The sequence below is a fragment of the Salmo trutta genome, unplaced genomic scaffold (genome assembly GCF_901001165.1).
Source record: "Salmo trutta unplaced genomic scaffold, fSalTru1.1, whole genome shotgun sequence".
NCBI classification, from domain to species: Eukaryota; Metazoa; Chordata; class Actinopteri; order Salmoniformes; family Salmonidae; genus Salmo; species Salmo trutta.
Window position 1 is genome coordinate 603,317 of NW_021823237.1, and position 21,036 is coordinate 624,352.

A 21,036-nucleotide genomic window follows, 5' to 3' on the forward strand; every position below is an offset into this window, starting at 1 on the left:
CTGATTGGAAGAGACTTGACAGGTGAAATGAATATGGTGAAAGATCATCATTAATCAGATCAGATTAAATTAGATTAGATCAGATCAGATTAGATTAGATTAGATCAGATTAGATCAGATCAGGTCAGGTCAGATTAGATTAGATCAGATCAGTAGTGAAGGAGAAGACATCATTATTTAGAGATTTGACAAATATCCAGTGTCCTTCACAGATTAGTCCTAGTCTATTCTGGTGTTAGTCAAAGATCCCGTGTCCTTCACAGATTAGTCCTAGTCTATTCTGGGTGTTAGTCAAAGATCCCGTGTCCTTCACAGATTAGTCCAGTCTGTTCTGGTGTTAGTCAAATATCCAGTGTCCTTCACAGATTAGTCCTAGTCTATTCTGGTGTTAGTCAAAGATCCAGTGTCCTTCACAGATTAGTCCAGTCTGTTCTGGTGTTAGACAAATATCCAGTGTCCTTCACAGATTAGCCCGAGTCTATTCTGGGTGTTAGTCAAATATCCAGTGTCCTTCACAGATTAGTCCTAGTCTATTCTGGTGTTAGTCAAATATCCAGTGTCCTTCACAGATTAGTCCTAGTCTATTCTGGTGTTAGTCAAAGATCCAGTGTCCTTCACAGATTAGTCCAGTCTGTTCTGGTGTTAGATAAATATCCAGTGTTCTTCACAGATTAGTCCTAGTCTATTCTGGTGTTAGACAAATATCCAGTGTCCTTCACAGATTAGTCCTAGTCTATTCTGGTGTTAGTCAAAGATCCAGTGTCCTTCACAGATTAGTCCTAGTCTATTCTGGTGTTAGTCAAATATCCAGTGTCCTTCACAGATTAGTCCAGTCTGTTCTGGTGTTAGACAAATATCCAGTGTCCTTCACATATTAGTCCAGTCTGTTCTGGTGTTAGACAAATATCCAGTGTCCTTCACAGATTAGTCCTAGTCTATTCTGGTGTTAGACAAAGATCCAGTGTCCTTCACAGATTAGTCCAGTCTGTTCTGGTGTTAGACAAATATCCAGTGTCCTTCACAGATTAGTCCTAGTCTATTCTGGTGTTTCTAACCTTCTATCTGTATTATCCTAGTGGGCACGTGATCATCACACCGTGAGATCGACTCCGTTGAGAGAAAAGGTATTGATTATATTATATTCCCCCCTCCCCTCCTCCTCTCCTCCTCTCCCTCCCCTCCTCTCCCCTCATCCGCGACATTTTGTCTCGTTCCTAAAGCAGTTTCCACTTTCCAGGGATGCCGCAGTTGTCACGAAGAGGAGGTTGTTATTGTAACGGTTGTAACCCCCGAACCGAACCGAACCGAACGGACATTGATGATTCAGATGAGGAACCGGGGGAGATCCTTCCCGAAGCACAAAATACCCGTTAGATCATTAACGGAATAATAAGGAGTTAAAGGATACGGAATGTAAAAATGCGACCGTTATTGCCGTGAGACAGGTACGTGTTTGCTGATTATTGTAACAGTTACCCGGGTAGATCTGGCAGAACAGTTGGAGGACAACGTTTTACCTTCATCGCATCATGATCATTTCAAACCAAGCTGATAATAATTAGGCCGTTGTTCAATTAGGGATATTCAGAATGGGGGTTTAACATTTTTTGCCTAAACGTTTGTCCTTGTTTACATTGAATGTGTCCATCACAAAAAAAATGTATTTTATTTTTATTTCACCTTTATTTAACCAGGTCGGCCAGTTGAGAACAAGTCCTTTATTTAACCAGGTAGGCTAGTTGAGAACAAGTCCTTTATTTAACCAGGTAGGCTAGTAGAGAACAAGTCCTTTATATAACCAGGTAGGTTAGTTGAGAACAAGTCCTTTATTTAACCAGGTAGGTTAGTAGAGAACAAGTCCTTTATTTAACCAGGTAGGCTAGTAGAGAACAAGTCCTTTATTTAACCAGGTAGGCAAGTTGAGAACAAGTCCTTTATTTAACCAGGTAGGCTAGTAGAGAACAAGTTCTCATTTACAATTGCGACCTGGCCAAGATAAAGCAAAGCAGTTCGACAACATACAACAACACAGAGTTACACATGGAATAAAACAACATACAGTCAATAATACAGTAGAAAAATAAGTGTATATACAATGTGAGCAAATGAGGTGAGATAAGGGAGGTAAAGGCAATAAATAGGCCATGGTGGCAAAGTAAATACAATATAGCAATTAAACACTGGAATGGTAGGATGTGCAGAAGATGAATGTATAAGTAATGAGATGTATTGAGTCAGTGTTCGGTCCGTCTGAGCCAGGACCAGGACCGTGTGAGATGTATTGAGTCAGTGTTCGGTCCGTCTGAGCCAGGACCAGGACCGTGTGAGATGTATGAGTCAGTGTTCGGTCCGTCTGAGCCAGGACCGTGTGAGATGTATTGAGTCAGTGTTCGGTCCGTCTGAGCCACGACCGTGTGAGATGTATTGAGTCAGTGTTCGGTCCGTCTGAGCCAGGACCGTGTGAGATGTATTGAGTCAGTGTTCGGTCCGTCTGAGCCAGGACCGTGTGAGATGTATTGAGTCAGTGTTCGGTCCGTCTGAGTCAGGACCGTGTGAGATGTACTGAGTCAGTGTCCGGTCCGTCTGAGCCAGGACCGTGTGAGATGTATTGAGTCAGTGTTCGGTCCGTCTGAGCCAGGACCGTGTGAGATGTATTGAGTCAGTGTTCGGTCCGTCTGAGCCAGGACCAGGACCGTGTGAGATGTATTGAGTCAGTGTTCGGTCCGTCTGAGCCAGCACCAGGACCGTGTGAGATGTATTGAGTCAGTGTTCGGTCCGTCTGAGCCAGGACCGTGTGAGATGTATTGAGTCAGTGTTCGGTCCGTCTGAGCCAGGACCAGGACCGTGTGAGATGTATTGAGTCAGTGTTCGGTCCGTCTGAGCCAGGACCAGGACCGTGTGAGATGTATTGAGTCAGTGTTCGGTCCGTCTGAGCCAGGACCGTGTGAGATGTATTGAGTCAGTGTTCGGTCCGTCTGAGCCACGACCGTGTGAGATGTATTGAGTCAGTGTTCGGTCCGTCTGAGCCAGGACCGTGTGAGATGTATTGAGTCAGTGTTCGGTCCGTCTGAGCCAGGACCGTGTGAGATGTATTGAGTCAGTGTTCGGTCCGTCTGAGTCAGGGACCGTGTGAGATGTACTGAGTCAGTGTCCGGTCCGTCTGAGCCAGGACCGTGTGAGATGTATTGAGTCAGTGTTCGGTCCGTCTGAGCCAGGACCGTGTGAGATGTATTGAGTCAGTGTTCGGTCCGTCTGAGCCAGGACCAGGGACCGTTGTGAGATGTATTGAGTCAGTGTTCGGTCCGTCTGAGCCAGCACCAGGACCGTGTGAGATGTATTGAGTCAGTGTTCGGTCCGTCTGAGCCAGGACCGTGTGAGATGTATTGAGTCAGTGTTCGGTCCGTCTGAGCCAGGACCGTGTGAGATGTATTGAGTCAGTGTTCGGTCCGTCTGAGCCAGGACCGTGTGAGATGTATTGAGTCAGTGTTCAGTCCGTCTGAGCCAGGACCAGGACCGTGTGAGATGTATTGAGTCAGTGTTCGGTCCGTCTGAGCCAGGACCAGGACCGTGTGAGATGTATTGAGTCAGTGTTCGGTCCGTCTGAGCCAGGACCATGTGAGATGTATTGAGTCAGTGTTCGGTCCGTCTGAGCCAGGACCAGGACCGTGTGAGATGTATTGAGTCAGTGTTCGGTCCATCTGAGCCAGGACCGTGTGAGATGTATTGAGTCAGTGTTCGGACCGTCTGAGCCAGGACCAGGACCGTGTGAGATGTATTGAGTCAGTGTTCGGTCCATCTGAGCCAGGACCGTGTGAGATGTATTGAGTCAGTGTGCGGTCCATCTGAGCCAGGACCGTGTGAGATGTATTGAGTCAGTGTTCGGTCCGTCTGAGCCAGGACCAGGACCGTGTGAGATGTATTGAGTCAGTGTTCGGTCCGTCTGAGCCAGGACCGTGTGAGATGTATTGAGTCAGTGTTCGGTCCGTCTGAGCCAGGACCGTGTGAGATGTATTGAGCCAGTGTTCGGTCCGTCTGAGCCAGGACCGTGTGAGATGTATTTAGTCAGTGTTCGGTCCATCTGAGCCAGGACCGTGTGAGATGTACAGAGTCAGTGTTCGGACCGTCTGAGCCAGGACCGTCTGAGCCAGGACCATGTGAGATGTATTGAGTAGGTGTTCGGTCCGTCTGAGCCAGGACCGTCTGAGATGTATTGAGTCAGTGTTCGGTCCGTCTGAGCCAGGACCGTGTGAGATGTATTGAGTCAGTGTTCGGTCCGTCTGAGCCAGGACCGTGTGAGATGTATTGAGTCAGTGTTCGGTCCGTCTGAGCCAGGATCGTGTGAGATGTATTGAGTAGGTGTTCGGTCCGTCTGAGCCAGGACCGTCTGAGATGTATTGAGTCAGTGTTCGGTCCGTCTGAGCCAGGACCGTGTGAGATGTATTGAGTCAGTGTTCGGTCCATCTGAGCCAGGACCGTGTGAGATGTATTGAGTCAGTGTTCGGTCCGTCTGAGCCAGGACCATGTGAGATGTATTGAGTCAGTGTTCGGTCCGTCTGAGCCAGGACCGTGTGAGATGTATTGAGTAGGTGTTCGGTCCGTCTGAGCCAGGACCAGGACCGTCTGAGATGTATTGAGTCAGTGTTCGGTCCGTCTGAGCCAGGACCGTGTGAGATGTATTGAGTCAGTGTTCGGTCCATCTGAGCCAGGACCGTGTGAGATGTATTGAGTCAGTGTTCGGTCCGTCTGAGCCAGGACCAGGACCGTGTGAGATGTATTGAGTCAGTGTTCGGTCCTTCTGAGCCAGGACCGGGTGAGATGTATTGAGTCAGTGTTCGGTCCGTCTGAGCCAGGACCAGGACCGTGTGAGATGTATTGAGTCAGTGTTCGGTCCGTCTGAGCCAGGACCGTGTGAGATGTATTGAGTCAGTGTTCGGTCCATCTGAGCCAGGACCGTGTGAGATGTATTGAGTCAGTGTTCGGTCCGTCTGAGCCAGGACCATGTGAGATGTATTGAGTCAGTGTTCGGTCCGTCTGAGCCAGGACCGTGTGAGATGTATTGAGTAGGTGTTCGGTCCGTCTGAGCCAGGACCAGGACCGTCTGAGATGTATTGAGTCAGTGTTCGGTCCGTCTGAGCCGGGACCGTGTGAGATGTATTGAGTCAGTGTTCGGTCCATCTGAGCCGGGACCGTGTGAGATGTATTGAGTCAGTGTTCGGTCCGTCTGAGCCAGGACCAGGACCGTGTGAGATGTATTGAGTCAGTGTTCGGTCCTTCTGAGCCAGGACCGGGTGAGATGTATTGAGTCAGTGTTCGGTCCGTCTGAGCCAGGACCAGGACCGTGTGAGATGTATTGAGTCAGTGTTCGGTCCGTCTGAGCCAGGACCGGGTGAGATGTATTGAGTCAGTGTTCGGTCCGTCTGAGCCAGGACCGTGTGAGATGTATTGAGTCAGTGTTCGGTCCGTCTGAGCCAGGACCAGGTGAGATGTATTGAGTCAGTGTTCGGTCCGTCTGAGCCAGGACCGTGTGAGATGTATTGAGTCAGTGTTCGGTCCGTCTGAGCCAGGACCCTGTGAGATGTATTGAGTCAGTGTTCGGTCCGTCTGAGCCGGGACCGTGTGAGATGTATTGAGTCAGTGTTCGGTCCGTCTGAGCCAGGACCGATCATCAATAATAAAATAATCTGTGAAATAGATGAGCTGTAGCTTTAGTCTCCAGTCGCACAACATTCACCGAACATTCACAGAACATCAGCACAACATTCGCACAACATTCGCACAACAGTCGCACAACATTCACACAACGTTCGCACTACAGCACACTGGTTGTTTGTAAAGGACTTGCTGCATCTTCTCTTTGTCATGTAATTGTCCTGTTAGTCTATGGTTTTGTCAGGTTGTATGTTGATAAGCTATTATTCTGAAAGCTGAATCTCATGAGACCTGTTATCCTGCCAGGGAACAGCAGAACTCACGAGGGCCAGATGAACAATACATTTCAATCCACCTGCTGTTAATGGTGCTGTTGGTGGCATGAGGTAGATCAGTCCATCTACCTGCTGTTAATGGTGCTGTTGGTGGCATGATGTAGATCAGTCCATCTACCTGCTGTTAATGGTGGCATGAGGTAGATCAGTCCATCTACCTGCTGTTAATGGTGGCATGAGGTAGATCAGACCGTCTACCTGCTGCTGTTGGTGGCATGAGGTAGATCAGACCATCTACCTGCTGCTAATGGTGCTGTTGGTGGCATGAGGTAGATCAGTCCATCTACCTGCTGTTAATGGTGGCATGAGGTAGATCAGTCCATCTACCTGCTGCTAATGGTGGCATGAGGTAGATCAGTCCATCTACCTGCTGTTAATGGTGCTGTTGGTGGCATGAGGTAGATCAGTCCATCTACCTGCTGTTAATGGTGCTGTTGGTGGCATGAGGTAGATCAGACCATCTACCTGCTGCTAATGGTGCTGTTAATGGTGGCATGAGGTAGATCAGTCCATCTACCTGCTGCTAATGGTGGCATGAGGTAGATCAGACCATCTACCTGCTGTTAATGGTGCTGTTGGTGGCATGAGGTAGATCAGTCCATCTACCTGCTGTTAATGGTGGCATGAGGTAGATCAGACCATCTACCTGCTGTTAATGGTGCTGTTGGTGGCCTGAGGTAGATCAGTCCATCTACCTGCTGTTAATGGTGGCATGAGGTAGATCAGACCATCTACCTGCTGCTAATGATGCTGTTGGTGGCATGAGGTAGATCAGTCCATCTACCTGCTGCTAATGGTGCTGTTGGTGGCATGAGGTAGATCAGTCCATCTACCTGCTGTTAATGGTGCTGTTGGTGGCATGAGGTAGATCAGTCCATCTACCTGCTGTTAATGGTGCTGTTGGTGGCATGAGGTAGATCAGACCATCTACCTGCTGCTAATGGTGCTGTTGGTGGCATGAGGTAGATCAGTCAATCCACCTGCTGCTAATGGTGCTGTTGGTGGCATGAGGTAGATCAGACCATCTACCTGCTGCTAATGGTGCTGTTAATGGTGGCATGAGGTAGATCAGTCCATCTACCTGCTGCTAATGGTGGCATGAGGTAGATCAGACCATCTAATATCCTACTCTGTCTCTGATAGGCTTATCAAAATAAGTAGGCGTGATATGAGCTCATCTCACCTCTTCAGGAGAATATGTAAAGACAGATAGAGGGTGACGAGTCTCTGATATGTCCTTCGTAATGGTGGCGTATCTTGTTGTTTTAATAATATTCATGTCATCTCTAAACTACAAAGCGTCTTCGGCTCTCCCAAAGAGAGACTTTTCTCCCAGGCTGTGTTCTCGCTTCATTTCCTGTCATGACACTGAGAGAGAGACTTTTCTCCCTAGCTGTGTTCTCGCTCCATTTCCTGTCATGACACTGAGAGAGAGACTTTTCTCCCTAGCTGTGTTCTCGCTCCATTTCCTGTCATGACACTGAGAGAGAGACTTTTCTCCCTAGCTGTGTTCTCGCTCCATTTCCTGTCATGACACCAAGAGAGACTTTTCTCCCTAGCTGTGTTCTCGCTCCATTTCCTGTCATGACACTGAGACTTTTCTCCCTAGCTGTGTTCTCGCTCCATTTCCTGTCATGACACTGAGAGAGAGAGAGAGATCTTTATGTGTCCTGGATCAATAGATTCAAACAGCTCATCTGCAACACGGTAATCAGGTCAACCAGATAGGAACCAAGCAGAGCTGGTCTGTCACGGTGTTGTGGTGTTGTGGTGTTGTGGTGTTGACACTGGTCTGTCATGGTGTTGTGGTGTTGTGGTGCTGACACTGGTCTGTCATGGTGTTGTGGTGTTGACACTGGTCTGTCACGGTGTTGTGGTGTTGTGGTGGTGTTGTGGTGTTGACACTGGTCTGTTGTGGTGTTGACACTGGTCTGTCACAGTGTTGTGGTGTTGACACTGGTCTGTCATGGTGTTGTGGTGTTGTGGTGTTGACACTGGTCTGTGAAGGTGTTGTGGTGTTGTGGTGTTGACACTGGTCTGTGAAGGTGTTGTGGTGTTGTGGTGTTGACACTGGTCTGTCATGGTGTTGTGGTGTTGTGGTGTTGACACTGGTCTGTCATGGTGTTGTTGTGGTGTTGTGGTGTTGACACTGGTCTGTCACGGTGTTGTGGTGGTGTTGTGTTGTTGACACTGGTCTGTCATGGTGTTGTGTTGTCATGGTGTTGTGTTGATACTGTATCGTGTTGTCATGGTGTTGTGTTGTCATGGTGTTGTGTTGATACTGTATCGTGTTGTCATGGTGTTCCTCTCTCTCCAGCCCAGAAACACTGTAAACTGTATATCTTTCAGCAGCAGCAGCAGCTGGCTGGTTGAGGTTCAGGCTTCTCTCCCATCAGGCTGTGCTGTATGGATGTCATGGCTGAATCAGGCGATGGTTGCCAAGGGAATAGAGGGTATGCAGGTAGAGAGAGGAGAGCCACTAGAGTAAACATGAGATATGTGATAAGCACAAAACTGCTGCTGTCCCCTGGGCTGGATATAACCTACCTCAACCTCTACAACCTACCCCAACCTCTATACCTACCCCAACCCCAACCTCTATACCTACCCCAACCCCAACCTCTATACCTTCCCCAACCCCAACCTCTATAACCTACCCCAACCTCTATACCTACCCCAACCTCTATACCTACCCCAACTTCTATACCTACCCCAACTTCTATACCTACCCCAACCTCTATGCCCACCCCAACCTCTATACCTACCCCAACCCCAACCTCTATACCTTCCCCAACCCCAACCTCTATAACCTACCCCAACCTCTATACCTACCCCAACCTCTATACCTACCCCAACTTCTATACCTACCCCAACTTCTATACCTACCCCAACCTCTATACCTACCCCAACCTCTATACCTACCCCATCCTCTACCCCAACCCCATCCTCTACCCCAACCCCAACCTCTATTCCTACCCCAACCTCTATTCCTACCCCAACCTCTATACCTACCCCAATCTCTATACCTACCCCAACTTCTATATCTACCCCAACATCTATACCTACCCCAACCTCTATACCTACCCCAACCCCAACCTCTATACCTACCCCAACCTCAATATACCTACCCCAACCTCTATATCTACCCCAACCCCTATACCTACCCCAACCTCTATAGCTACCCCAACCTCTATACGTACCCCAACCCCAACCTCTATACGTACCCCAACCCCAACCTCTATACCTACCCCAACCCCAACCTCCCAACCAACCCCAACCTCTATATATCTACCCCAACATCTATACCTACCCCAACCTCTATATCTACCCCAACCTCTATACCTACCCCAACCCCTATACCTACCCCAACCTCTATAGCTACCCCAACCTCTATACCTTCCCCAACCCCAACCTCTATACCTTCCCCAACCCCAACCTCCCAACCTACCCCAACCTCTATACCTACCCCAACCCCAACCTCTATACCTACCCCAACTTCTATACCTACCCCAACTTCTATACCTACCCCAACCTCTATACCTACCCCAACTTCTATACCTACCCCAACCTCTATTCCTTCCCCAACCTCTATACCTACCCCAACCTCTATACCTTCCCCAACCCCAACCTCTATACCTTCCCCAACCCCAACCTCCCAACCTACCCCAACCTCTATACCTACCCCAACCCCAACCTCTATACCTACCCCAACCTCTATACCTTCCCCAACCCCAACCTCCCAACCTACCCCAACCTCTATACCTACCCCAACCCCAACTTCTATACCTACCCCAACTTCTATACCTACCCCAACCTCTATACCTACCCCAACCCCAACCTCTATACCTTCCCCAACCCCAACCTCTATACCTACCCCTACCTCTATACCTACCCCAACCTCTACACCTACCCCAACCTCTATACCTACCCCAACCTCTACACCTACCCCAACCTCTAAACCTACCCCAACCTCTATACCTACCCCAACCTCTATACCTACCCCAACCCCAACCTCTATACCTACCCCAACCCCAACCTCTATACCTTCCCCAACCCCAACCTCTATACCTACCCCAACCTCTATACCTACCCCAACTTCTATACCTACCCCAACCTCTATACCTACCCCAACCTCTATACCTACCCCAACCCCAACCTCTATACCTACCCCAACCTCTATACCTACCCCAACCTCTATACCCACCCCAACTTCTATACCTACCCCAACCTCTATACCTACCCCAACCTCTATACCTACCCCAACCCAACCTCTATACCAACCCCAACCTCTATACCTACCCCAACCCCAACCTCTATACCTTCCCAACCCCAACCTCTACCTACCCCAACCCCAACCTCTATACCTACCCCAACCCCAACCTCTATACCTACCCCAACCTCTATACCTACCCCACCCTCTATACCTACCCCAACCCCAACCTCTATACCTACCCCAACCCCAACCTCTATACCAACCCCAACCTCTATACCTACCCCAACCCCTATACCTACCTCAACCTCTATACCTACCCCAACCTCTATACCTACCCCAACCTATATATCTACCCCATCCTCTACCCCAACCCCAACCTCTATACCTACCCCATCCTCTACCCCAACCTCTATATCTACCCCATCCTCTACCCCAACCCTAACCTCTATTCCTACCCCAACCTCTATGCCTACCCCAACCTCTATACCTACCCCAACATCTATACCTACCCCATCCTCTATCTACCCCTACCTCTATACCTACCCCAACCTCTATACCTACCCCAACCCCTATACCTACCTCAACCTCTATACCTACCCCAACCTCTATACCTACCCCAACCTATATATCTACCCCATCCTCTACCCCAACCCCAACCTCTATACCTACCCCATCCTCTACCCCAACCTCTATATCTACCCCATCCTCTACCCCAACCCTAACCTCTATTCCTACCCCAACCTCTATGCCTACCCCAACCTCTATACCTACCCCAACCTCTATACCTACCCCAACCTCTATACCTACCCCAACATCTATACCTACCCCATCCTCTATCTACCCCTACCTCTATACCTACCCCAACCTCTATACCTACCCCAACCTCTATACCTACCCCAACATCTATACCTACCCCAACATCTATACCTACCCCATCCTCTATCTACCCCTACCTCTATACCTACCCCAACCTCTATAACCTACCCCAACCTCTATAACCTACCCCAACCTCTATAACCTACCCCAACCTCTATACCCCAACCTCTATACCCACCCCAACCCCTATACCTACCCCAAATTCTATACCTACCCCAACTTCTATACCTACCCCAACCTCTATACCTACCCCAACCTGTACACCTACCCCAACATCTATACCTACCCCAACCCCTATACCTACCCCAACCTCTTACCTACCCCAATCTCAATACCTACCCCAACTTCTATACCTACCCCAACCTCTATACCTACCCCAACCTCTAAACCTACCCCAACCTCTAAACCTACCCCAACCTTTAAACCTACCCCAACCCCAACCTCTATACCTACCCCGACCTCTATACCTACCCCAACTTCTATACCTACCTCAACCTCTATACCTACCCCAACCTCTATTCCTACCCCAACCTCTATACCTACCCCAACCTCTATACCTACCCCAACCTCTATACCTACCCCAACCTTTCACAACCACATCCTGTCCCCATGTTGGGACTATACCTCAGCCTCCACCCATAATCCCCTCTCCTAGAGTACCTCAGCCTCCACCCATAATCCCCGCTCCTAGAGTACCTCAGCCTCCACCCATAATCCCCGTCTCCTAGAGTACCTCAGCCTCCACCCATAATCCCCTCTCCTAGAGTACCTCAGCCTCCACCCATAATCCCCGTCTCCTAGAGTACCTCAGCCTCCACCCATAATCCCCTCTCCTAGAGTACCCCACTCTCCACCCATAATCCCCCTCTCGTAGAGTACCTCAGCCTCCACCCATAATCCCCTCTCCTAGAGTACCTCAGCCTCCACATTACCCCGTCTCCTAGAGTACCTCAGCCTCCACCCATAATCCCCCTCTCCTAGAGTACCTCAGCCTCCGCAGAACCTTAATGATTATCTCTAGAGAGACTCAGGACCCCACAGACTCCTGCTTATTGCCTCCGTGTGCCCTGCTGTCCCCTGGTGTGGTTGGGCTCAGCTTTGTCCCTCGGAGTGACTAATGAACAAGCCGTTTCTGCTCCTCAGGGCAGGTTGATGTTCTACTGAGACTATATACCCCATTAACAGGAAGTAGTTGATATTCTACTGAGACTATATAAACCATTAACAGGAAGTAGTTGATGTTCTACTGAGACTATATGAACCATTAACAGGAAGTAGTTGATATTCTACTGAGACTATATAAACCATTAACAGGAAGTAGTTGATATTCTACTGAGACTATATAAACCATAAACAGGAAGTAGTTGATATTCTACTGAGACTATATAAACCATTAACAGGAAGTAGTTGATGTTCTACTGAGACTATATAAACCATTAACAGGAAGTAGTTGATATTCTACTGAGACTATATAAACCCTTAACAGGAAGTAGTGGTTGTTGATTGACTATCAGACTCAGATCTTGGAGTGGGTGTTGTTAAATACAGTAGGTTTTGTTAAGGCTTTGTTATACTTCGGAAAGGACCTCCTGTTGTTAGAGACAGTTCAGGAGGAGTCTCACTCTTCAATCTCTAGTGGTTTTACATCTTTACCGGGTTGCAGTCAATAATTCTAGAGTCGTCAGTCTGCCACAGAAATCTTCTATCTAGATCTGTGACTTCCTCCTAATATCAGCGATTAGCTGAGTGTGGTCAGAGATATTTTTTTCTACATTTCTCTGGTGTGGAGTTTCACTGGAAATGAGACGTGGGAGAAATGGCCGCCAGTTTCGCCACGTTGCCTATAGTGACATTATACTGCGTCTCGATGTCGGGTCAATGCCGTCGTCCAACAACCAAATCAGTTTCTAGAAACATAAAACGCTTCAGCAGGAAATCTGTAAAGAAGACTTCAACCTCTATTTTCACCCAGTGATGTATTATATAGAGATAGAGGTACATTATATAGAGATAGAGGTGTATTAGAATACAGAGATAGAGGTACATTATGTAGAGATAGAGATGTATTATACAGAGATAGAGGTGTATTAGAATACAGAGATAGAGGTACATTATGTAGAGATAGAGATGTATTATACAGAGATAGAGGTACATTATATAGAGATATAGATGTATTATACAGAGATAGAGGTGTATTATACAGAGATAGAGGTACATTATACAGAGATATAGTTGTATTATACAGGGATAGAGGTGTATTATACAGAGATAGAGGTACATTATATAGAGATAGAGGTGCATTATACAGAGGTACATTATATAGAGATAAGAGGTACATTATATAGAGATAGAGATGTATTATACAGAGATAGAGGTACATTATATAGAGATAGAGATGTATTATACAGAGATAGAGGTGTATTATACAGAGATAGAGGTACATTATATAGAGATAGAGATGTATTATACAGAGAGAGGTGTATTATACAGAGATATAGGTACATTATACAGAGATATAGTTGTATTATACAGAGATAGAGGTGTATTATACAGAGATAGAGGTACATTATATAGAGATGTATTATACAGAGATAGAGGTATATTATATATAGATATAGATGTATTAGAATACAGAGATAGAGGTACATTATATAGAGATAGAGGTACATTATATAGAGATAGAGGTGTATTATACAGAGATAGAGATGTATTAGAATACAGAGACAGAGGTACATTATATAGAGATAGAGGTACATTATATAGAGATAGAGGTGTATTATAATATAGAGATGTATTATACAGAGGTGGAGATGTATTATAATACAGAGATATAGATGTATTATACAGAGATAGAGATGTATTAGAATACAGACATCACCCATTAAGACATCTCATCAACACAGCCCCTCTTTGTCAGGGAACAAAGAGAGAGACGTTAGAGCCCAGGGACACTGAGTGGGTGACCTCGAGCCTCTCACCGTGAGATAAAGAGCTTGTTTGGCCACTGAGTGCCAGAGCCCCTCATAGGGCCCAGGGACACTGAGTGGGTGACCTCGAGCCTCTCACCGTGAGATATAGAGTCTTCTGCTTGTTTGGCCACAGAGAGCCAGCGCCCCTCATAGGGCCCCAGGGACACAGAGAGCCAGAGCCCCTCATAGGGCCCCAGGGACACAGAGAGCCAGAGCCCCTCATAGAGCCCAGGGACACAGAGTACCAGAGCCCCTCATAGGGCCCAGGGACACAGAGAGCCAGAGCCCCTCATAGGGCCCAGGGACACAGAGAGCCAGAGCCCTTCATAGGGCCCAGGGACACAGAGAGCCAGAGCCCCTCATAGGGCCCCAGGGACACAGAGAGCCAGCGTCCCTCAAAGGGCCCAGAGAGCCAGAGCCCCTCATAGGGCCCAGGGACAGCTGTTCTTCCGGAGGCCTTGTCTATAATGACTATGTTCAACATCACCATTATGCAATATGGGGAGCTAGCCTTGCTGATTCAGTTTCCTCTGGATACAAACACATGTTGATCTTTCCAAGGGCACATACACACAGACACACACACACACACACACACACACACACACACACACACACACACACACACACACACACACACACACACACACATATACACACACACAGACACACACACACACACACACAGAAACACACACACAATCAGATCAGTTCAGGACTGATCTCTCCTCAGGTTAGAATAGGTCTGATCTCTCCTCAGGACTGATCTCTCCTCAGGTTAGAATAGGACTGATCTCTCCTCAGGTCTGATCTCTCCTCAGGTCTGATCTCTCCTCAGGTCTGATCTCTCCTCAGGTCTGATCTCTCCTCAGGACTGATCTCTCCTCAGGTTAGAATAGGTCTGATCTCTCCTCAGGTCTGATCTCTCCTCAGGACTGATCTCTCCTCAGGTCTGATCTCTCCTCAGGTTAGAATAGGACTGATCTGTCCTCAGGTCTGATCTCTCCTCAGGTCTGATCTCTCCTCAGGTCTGATCTCTCCTCAGGTTAGAATAGGACTGATCTCTCCTCAGATCTGATCTCTCCTCAGGTCTGATCTCTCCTCAGGTCTGATCTCTCCTCAGATCTGATCTCTCCTCAGGTCTGATCTCTCCTCAGGACTGATCTCTCCTCAGGTCTGATCTCTCCTCAGGTCTGATCTCTCCTCAGGTCTGATCTCTCCTCAGGTCTGATCTCTCCTCAGGTCTGATCTCTCCTCAGGTCTGATCTCTCCTCAGGACAGAATAGGACTGATCTCTCCTCAGGTCTGATCTCTCCTCAGGTCTGATCTCTCCTCAGGACTGATCTCTCCTCAGGTCTGATCTCTTCTCAGGTTAGAATATCATCTGTAAACCTGAGAAGATGAGTTGCGGTGCCTTCAGAAAGTATTCCGACCCCTTGACTTATTCCCCATTTTGTTGTTTCCGCCTAAATTCAAAATGGATTCAATATATGTTTTTTCTCTCACTCATCTACACACAATAATGACCAAGTGAAATATGTTTTTAGAAATATTTGCAAATGTATTGAAATCTACATAAGTATTCAACACCCCTGAGTCAATACATGTTAGAATCCTCTTGGGCAGTGATTACAGCTGGGAGTCTTTCTGAGTCTCTAAAAGCTTTGCACACCTGGATTGTATAATATTTTGCACATTATTCTTTTTAAAAATTCTTCAAGCTCTGTCAAGTTGGTTGTTGATCATTGCTAGACGGCCATTTTCAAGTCTTGCCGTAGATTATCAACTAGATTTAAGTCAAAACTTAAAAACGTAATTACTTCGCCACCATGGACTTAATTGCCTTTACCTCCCTTATCTCACCTCATTTGCTCACATTGTACATAGACTTATTTTTCTACTGTATTATTGACTGTATGTTTTGTTTTATTCCATGTGTAACTCTGTGTTGTTGTATGTTGTCGAATTGCTACGCTTTATCTTGGCCAGGTCGCAGTTGTAAATGAGAACTTTATCTCTACTAGCCTACCTGGTTAAATGAAGGACTTGTTCTCTACTAGCCTAACCTGGTTAAATAAAGGACTTGTTCTCTACTAGCCTACCTGGTTAAATAAAGGACTTGTTCTCAACTAGCCTACCTGGTTAAATAAAGGACTTGTTCTCAACTAGCCTACCTGGTTAAATAAAGGACTTGTTCTCAACTAGCCTACCTGGTTAAATAAAGGACTTGTTCTCAACTAGCCTACCTGGTTAAATAAAGGACTTGTTCTCAACTAGCCTACCTGGTTAAATAAAGGTGAAATAAATAAAACCTGTAAACTCGGCCGCTCAGGAACATTCGCTGTCTTCTTGGTAAGTAACTCCAGTGTAGATTTGTCCTTGTGATTGTCATCGTCCTGTGTGTAGATGGCAGGGAAGTCAGGCGCAGGAGAAACCAACTTGGTATCACTGGAGTAGTTTAATATTATAAAACAAACTCCAAAAAACCAACGTACATAAAAAAATAACATGGGTATAATAACCCGTCGCGCACCGATACAAAATACACAAACACAATAACCACAAACAATCTCCGACAAGGACCTGAGGGGAAACAGAGGGTTAAATACACAGCATGTAATGAATGGGATTGGAACCAGGTGTGGTAGGAAGACAAGACAAAACAAATGGAAAATGAAAAATTGATCGATGATGGCGGTGACGTCGACCGCCGAGCGCCGCCCCGAGCAAGGAGGGGATATCGACTTCGAAGTCGTGGCCTTGTGTTTTAGGTTATTGTCCTGCTGAAAGGTGAATTCGTCCTCTAGTGTCTGTTGGAAAGCAGACTGAACCAGGTTTTCCTCTAAGAGTTTACCTGTGCTTAGCTCTATTCCGTTTAATTTTATCCTTAAACATAAACTCCCTTGTCCTTGCCAATGATAGGAATACCCATAACATGATGCAGCCACCACCATGCTAGACAATATGAAGACTGGTACTCAGTGATGTGGTGGATTTGCCCCCAACATAACTCTTTGTATCCAGGACATAAAGTTAATTTCTTTGACAAACATTTTTTCAGTTTTACTTTAGTATCTTGTTGTAAACAGGAAGCATGTTTTTAGAATATTTATTATTCTGTACAGGCTTCCTTCTTTCCACTCTGTCATTTAGGTTAGTATTGTGGAGTAACTACAATGTTGTTGATCCATCCTCAGTTCTCTCCCATCACAACCATTAAAACTCTGTAACTGTTTTTAAAGTCACCATTGGCCTCATGATGAAATTCCCTGAGCGGTTTCTCGAGTTCGGAAGGACGCCTGTATCTGTCGCTGTGCCCTTGAGCAAGGCACTTCACCCTAATTTGCTCCAGGATGTAACGGCCGTCGAAAGGAAGTAGACCAGGTGCAGCGTGGGAATTTGTTCATCTTTGTATTTTTAATTTGGAAAAAATGAACACTTTACAAATAAAACAAAAACGACTGCGAAAACAGTTCTGTCAGGTGAACTAGAACTTAACAGAAATTAACTTCCCCACAACAACCCTGTGGGGGGAAAAAGTGCTGCCTAAGTATGGCTCTCAATCAGAGACAACGATAGACAGCTGTCCCTGATTGAGAACCATACTCGGCCCAAAAAACAAAGAAATGCCAAAACATTAGAAAAAAAGGAACATAGAATGCCCACCCTAGTCACACCCTGGCCTTAACCAAACTAGAGAATAAAAACCCTCTCTATGGCCGGGGCGTGACGACAGAGGAGCGTCGTGCTCCGATGGCCGACCTTGTAAAAACAACACATTTCACTCCACCTTTCCGTTTATATGTGACAATAAAATAATATAATTATTTATTTTGTAGTCTGAGTGTGTTGATACACCATCCGACGTGTAATTTAATAACGTCACCGTGCTCAAAGGGATATTCAACGTCGGCTTTTTGTAACGGTTGTCGTCTGGAAACCAAAACGCAGCGGGTTGTACACTCAGCTTCTTTAAATAGGCGAAAGAAGGAAAACCAAACAAACACGTATACAACAAAAATAACAACAATGATGAACGACGAAAATACAGTCTTGTCATGCTCACACACGCAAAACAAGAAACAATCTCCCACAAACACTAAACCAAACACATACACATATATAGGACTCCCAATCAGAGGCAACGAGAAAACACCTGCCTCCAATTGAGAGTCCAAACCCCAATAAACCAGACATAGAAATACAAAAGACCAGAGACCACATAGAAATACAAACATAGAACATTACCCAAAAACCCAGAAATAATAAATCAAACGCCCTACTAAATAAACCATCACCCTGAACCACATAAAACAAATACCCTTCTGCCACGTCCTGACCAAACTACAATAACAAATAACCCCTATTACTGGTCAGAACGTGACACTTTTATTTATTTTTTTACCCATCTATTTTGTGTGTTTGTCTCCGCAGCTCTCCCGTGGTGCCGTCTCTGCAGCTCTCCCGTGGTGCCGTCTCCGCAGCTCTCCCGTGGTGCCGTCTCCGCAGCTCTCCCGTGGTGCCGTCTCCGCAGCTCTCCCGTGGTGCCGTCTCCGCAGCTCTCCCGTGGTGCCGTCTCCGCAGCTCTCCTGTGGTGCCGTCTCCGCAGCTCTCCTGTGGTGCCGTCTCTGCAGCTGTCTAGTGGTGCCGTCTCCGCAGCTCTCCTGAGGTGCTGTCTTCGCAGCTCTCCTGCGGTGCTGTCTCCGCAGCTGTCCTGAGGTGCTGTCTCCGCAGCTCTCCCGTGGTGCCGTCTCCGCAGCTGTCCTGAGGTGCTGTCTCCGCAGCTCTCCTGTGGTGCCGTCTCCGCAGCTCTCCTACGGTGCCGTCCCCGGTAGCGGCATGGTCTACTCCCAATCAACAGACAGCATCAAGCCCTCCCTCCTGTCCCCCTCCTTTACCCTCCCCATGACCTTTAACCTCTCAGACAGGAGCAACACCAGCTCAGCCACACCTTTCCTCTGTAACCACGATGCCCTCTCTTCCTCCTCCTCCTCCTCCTCCTCCGTCCTCCAGAACACCACCCAGGTGTCGTATGAACTCACCCCAGCGGAGGTGGCAGTTCTGGGGCTTGTGTTCAGTCTCCTGTGGCTGATCTCCATCCTGGGTAATGTTCTAGTGTGTGTGGTGATCCACCGTAGCAGAAGAAGTCAGTCCACTACTAACTACTTCGTGGTGTCCATGGCCTGTGCTGACCTGTTGTTGTCCCTGGGCTGCGCTCCCTTCGTCCTCCTCCAGGTGACCTGCGGAGACTGGCCTCTCAGCGCTGCCGCCTGTAAGGTTGTCCGTTACCTGCAGCACCTGTGTCCTGGTGTCCAGGTGTATGTTCTGCTGTCTATCTGTGTGGACCGTTTCTACACCATCGTGTACCCACTGAGCTTCAAGGTGTCCAGGGAGAAAGCGAAACGGATGATCTTTGCTTCCTGGTTGTTGGACGCCGCTTTCGTCTCTCCTTGCTTTTTCTTCTACGGCTCGGAGGCGGCGGCGACGGACGGGGGCGTGCACTGTGACTTCTTCTTGCCGGCGGGAAGCTGGGACGGCGTGGCGTACGGTTCCGCCCACCTGCTCCTGGGTTTCCTGATCCCAGCTGTCCTCATCGTGTGGTTCTACCAGCGTGTCGTCCGTTACATCTGGAGGATCGGCGCAGACGGACACACGGTCAGGAGAACCATGAACATCGTCCCAAGGACTAAAGTGAAGACCATCAAGATGTTTCTCATGTTGAACGTTGTGTTTCTCCTCACCTGGACTCCCTTCTACGTGGTCCAGCTGTGGCACCCTAGTGAGGCCCCGGGCCCCAGCAGACAAGGGGCTCTGGTCTTCTGCTGCGTGATGTGGGTGGCGTTTAGCTCCGCCGCCTCTAAACCGTCGCTCTACTCCGTCTACAACGCTAACTTCAGACGCGGCACGAGGGAGACCTTCTGCACGTCCTCTATGAAGTGTTACCGTAGCAACGCCTACACCATCACCGCCAGCTCCCGCATGGCCAAGAACAACTACGTGGGCGTGGTCGACGTCCCCGCGGCGACCAAGACGACGCTCGCCAAAGACTCAGTCTACGACACGTTTGACCGCGAGGCCAAGGAGAAGAAGCTGGCCTGGCCAATCAGTGCCAATCCTCCCAATACCTTCGTCTGATTGGAGGGAGACAGAGTTTAACTACCAATCAGTGCCAACCCTCCGAGAGAGAGAGCGACAGAGAGAGAGAGAGAGAGAGAGAGAGAGAGAGAGAGAGAGAGAGAGAGAGAGAGAGGGATCACATTGTGTTGGATCAGACGCTGGATTCCACATATATGGATCTGAATCCCCTGTCTGTCTGTTAACATGTCTGTGGTTCTGAATCCCCTGTCTGTCTGTTAACATGTCTGTGGTTCTGAATCCCTGTCTGTCCTGTTAACATGTCTGTGGTTCTGAATCCCCTGTCTGTCTGTCTGTTAACATGTCTGTGGTTCTGAATCCCCTGTCTGTCTGTTAACATGTCTGTGGTTCTGAATCCCCTGTCTGTCTGTTAACATGTCTGTGGTTCTGAATCCCCTGTCTGTCTGTGGTTCTGAATCCCCTGTCTGTCTGTTAACATGTCTGTGGTTCTGAATCCCCTGTCTGTCTGTTAACATGTCTGTGGTTCTGAATCCCCTGTCTGTCTGTTAACATGTCTGTGGTTCTGAATCCCCTGTCTGTCTGTTAACATGTCTGTGGTTCTGAATCCCCTGTCTGTCTGTGGTTCTGAATCCCCGTCTGTCTGTTAACATGTCTGTGGTTCTGAATCCCCTGTCTGTCTGTTAACATGTCTGTGGTTCTGAATCCCCTGCTGTCTGTAACATGTCTGTGGTTGAATCCCCGTCTGTCTGTTAACATGTCTGTGGTTCTGAATCCCGTCTGTCTGTTAACATGTCTGTGGTTCTGAATCCCCTGTCTGTCTGTTAACATGTCTGTGGTTCTGAATCCCCTGTCTGTCTGTTAACATGTCTGTGGTTCTGAATCCCCTGTCTGTCTGTTA

The 21,036-nt window shown here is 47.7% G+C and overlaps 1 protein-coding gene across 1 annotated transcript; it reads left to right on the forward strand.

The window, feature by feature from the left end:
• The first annotated feature begins 1,085 nt into the window (after positions 1-1,085).
• Positions 1,086-20,412, forward strand: LOC115189825 (probable G-protein coupled receptor 19). The gene is made up of 3 exons (XM_029748332.1): positions 1,086-1,124; positions 1,238-1,445; positions 18,477-20,412. Exon 3 carries the CDS (start codon positions 18,882-18,884, stop codon positions 20,175-20,177), a length of 1,296 nt encoding a protein of 431 aa, XP_029604192.1. The 5' UTR covers positions 1,086-1,124; positions 1,238-1,445; positions 18,477-18,881; the 3' UTR covers positions 20,178-20,412.
• The last annotated feature ends 624 nt before the right edge of the window (positions 20,413-21,036 follow it).

Coding starts and splice junctions, on each gene's coding strand:
- LOC115189825 (XM_029748332.1), top strand. CDS start 18,882: ATGGTCTACTCCCAATCAACAGACAGCATCAAGCCCTCCCTCCTGTCC.